Raw genomic sequence first — 2,987 nt, forward strand, 5'->3', positions numbered from 1 at the left:
TTTGCTAACATTTTTTAAATTTGAGGACAAAATTGTTACTAAAAAATAAATCAGTACTAACCTGTGAATTTTGTTGTACTTTAGAGATTTAATTATTATTTATTATTTTTAAATAAGTAATTATTTATATATTTTTATGATAAAAAATATTATTAAAATTTAAAAGAAAATCAAGAAAAAATAAATTAGGAGTTAATAGAGTACTACTTAAAATGCCACAAAATTAAATTTTCTTGCAAATTTTATTTAAAAAGCACAAAATAATGAACACATAAATTCTCCTGATGATGCTATATATATATATATATATATATATACACACAGAGAGAGAGAGAGAGAGAGAGACTTGACCTTAACATCAAAAGATCTGCACATATTAATATCATTACGCATAGACAATCACACAATTTTCCACAAAAGCAAGCCCCATGGTGCTCTGTTTTATTAACATGCATATCGTATTCATTTATTACATGATGGCATAGATAGATGAAACATCATTGAGCATCATCATTATACTCTTCATTTTTATCGTTCCCCCATTTTATTGATATGTGTATTTGATACTCTTCTCCTTTAATCGCGTCTCCAATTCCTTTACACCCTGCAAAAATTAGACAAAAACAGGCAGTAATGATGAGCCATAATTATCTTCATAAATATTCGCTTCATATGTTGGACGGAGAGCAACTTACGGGGTATATTGAATCCTGATTTTGCCAGCATTAGGATCTGCAATCTGGGAGAAAGCTTCCTTAGATAGATCAATAGTTCCTTGGCAACCTGGTGGACAGTAATCAACTATTGTTACGACAACGCTTGCACCAGTGCAAGGCTGGGGTACCCCTTGGTTTGTGGCTCCAGTGCATGTGACCCTGTACCTTCTCCCACATGCAGCCTTGTTGTTCCATAAGGCATCACTTGCTGCCGCTATCATCACTCCCTTGTTCTCATATCCATAACACGCAGAGGCTGTCATAACAGGAACACTAATATTAATATGGAAGCAATCAAGGAATAATATACGTTACTTTGGAAATCTGTTAAGGAAAAATAAGATTTCTAATCCCTGATGTGTTCTTACGGACGTAAGGCGGAGTGTAGAAAGTAGCAGTCCCTTCATCAGCGTAAGCAACTGAGACAAGGCATCCTGCGATGCTCAACATGATCGCTGCTTGCATAGCCATTCCCATGATTTTCATTATGTTTTCTCTCGTTAAGACGGTATTCTAGATTAGGAGTTTATGATTCAAGGCTCAATGATATCCTTGATTTTATAGACAGTTGTGGATTAGCGACTAAAAGTTCTCCCATCAAGTTGAGAAAATAAAAGTTCACCGGGCCCTCCTATCACAATAAAAAAGGAATATACTAGTTAGGTTCATCATTCAAGAAGAAACTTTGCTCGAATGTTAGTGGGTCATTTGTTTTACCGTGATAAATTACTGCCAAAATTTGACAATAATATATATTTATATATGGTAAACGGATCAGGTCGGGGTATGCAAATGAGTGAAAGTGCACCACATCTTAGCAGACCGGAAAGTCTAGAGGGACACGAAATTAATCACTAAGACTGGATCGGAGAAAATGGGTAGTTACCGCTTGATTGCTAAATACACCAAAGTGATGGCTCGAATCCAATCAATGCATCAATCACAAAACGAATTTAAAAGTTGAGTATAAACTTAGAAAGTTGTTAGGCAACACAGCCCACCAAGTCACTACAGCAAAATCTAGACAGCAGGCTCTCCTAAGAAACGCACCTAAGGGTGGTAAGTTAAAAAAAAAAAAAAAATATATATATATATATATATATATATATATATATATAAATAAATAAAATTTACAGAAAAGAACAAACTCCCAAGACCAGAATTAGAAACAAACAAGTGGGCTAACTAATACATAATACAACCAGAACAAGCAAACCAATCCAAGGGACTCTAAACCTCCTACCAAAACCAAGAAGAGAAAGAAAACCCAACGGATTGACCACAAAAACCACTGCTAGAGATACACCATGCACAAGGCCAATAATAGTTGGGTAGAACTCAAGGTCCAGATAAGAATTATCGTTGCATCGCAATAAGATTTAAGATTTAGACTCTTGAAAGAGGAAATTGCACCCAACAGCTTCATCCAAAGCTCAATGCTTCAATCATGAAGAACCCACTCGACAAATCGCGGCAGACCAAATATAGAACAAAAATCCTATCACTCCAGCATAACTAGTATAAAACAAAGAAGATTCGAGTGTAAAGAAACTCTACTTGTGCCATTACAATCTACATAGATGCTAAGAGACCTGCGAGAATTCGCAAACAACAATTGCCCTTTAAAGAGCTAGAGCCTCCAAGAGACGGAGAAAGCTATCAAAATACTCCAACAACAAAGGCCACCCTTTTAAAACAAGAGCAAAAAGCTAAACATACTGAACCACAGAAACCGTTGACATAAGAATAAACACCTCTTGAGCAAGCTCACAACACAATGAGACCCTCCACCACCAACAGAGAAAAACAGGGATTGCAACATCCAGCTAATACAAATACATCTTCCCCAAACAAACCGTGATCACATATAAGCCTACCACCAAAAGATTACAACCAAAATAAAATAAGAGCTGCCAGAATTGCCTACACTTTGAGAGATAATTGACTCAATCTTCGGCATTCTTAACCGTTGTCCTTTCCGCTTCAATATCTGATCCATAAAACATTGAATCATTGTAGCATCATCCTCAGAGGAAGTCAAGCCAAGATGCTTGCCTATCATTAGAGTCTGCAATGCCTTCTCCTTCGCATTAATTAATGTAATTTGCGGATTATAATGATGCATATTCATCCAAGCTATTCTATTATCAGTAGGCCGAACATTTTCCTTTCCTTTGACAGATTTCTTTCTTTTTCCACCACAAAATATTTTTGGTGACACCTCCAATCATTGCTTTAAGAATCTACTCATGTTCTTCCTTCTTCGTTTGA

The 2,987-nt window shown here is 35.9% G+C and overlaps 1 protein-coding gene across 1 annotated transcript; it reads right to left on the reverse strand.

Annotated features, from left to right (window-relative positions):
- Window positions 1-352: 352 nt before the first annotated feature.
- Window positions 353-1,257, reverse strand: LOC131175395 (EG45-like domain containing protein). The gene is made up of 3 exons (XM_058139569.1): window positions 1,085-1,257; window positions 696-972; window positions 353-604 (listed from the first exon to the last, which is right to left on the reverse strand). Exons 1-3 carry the CDS (start codon window positions 1,200-1,202, stop codon window positions 598-600), a joined length of 402 nt encoding a protein of 133 aa, XP_057995552.1. The 5' UTR covers window positions 1,203-1,257; the 3' UTR covers window positions 353-597.
- Window positions 1,258-2,987: the final 1,730 nt, after the last annotated feature.

This window comes from Hevea brasiliensis, chromosome 17 (assembly GCF_030052815.1).
Source record: "Hevea brasiliensis isolate MT/VB/25A 57/8 chromosome 17, ASM3005281v1, whole genome shotgun sequence".
Classification (NCBI taxonomy): Eukaryota; Viridiplantae; Streptophyta; class Magnoliopsida; order Malpighiales; family Euphorbiaceae; genus Hevea; species Hevea brasiliensis.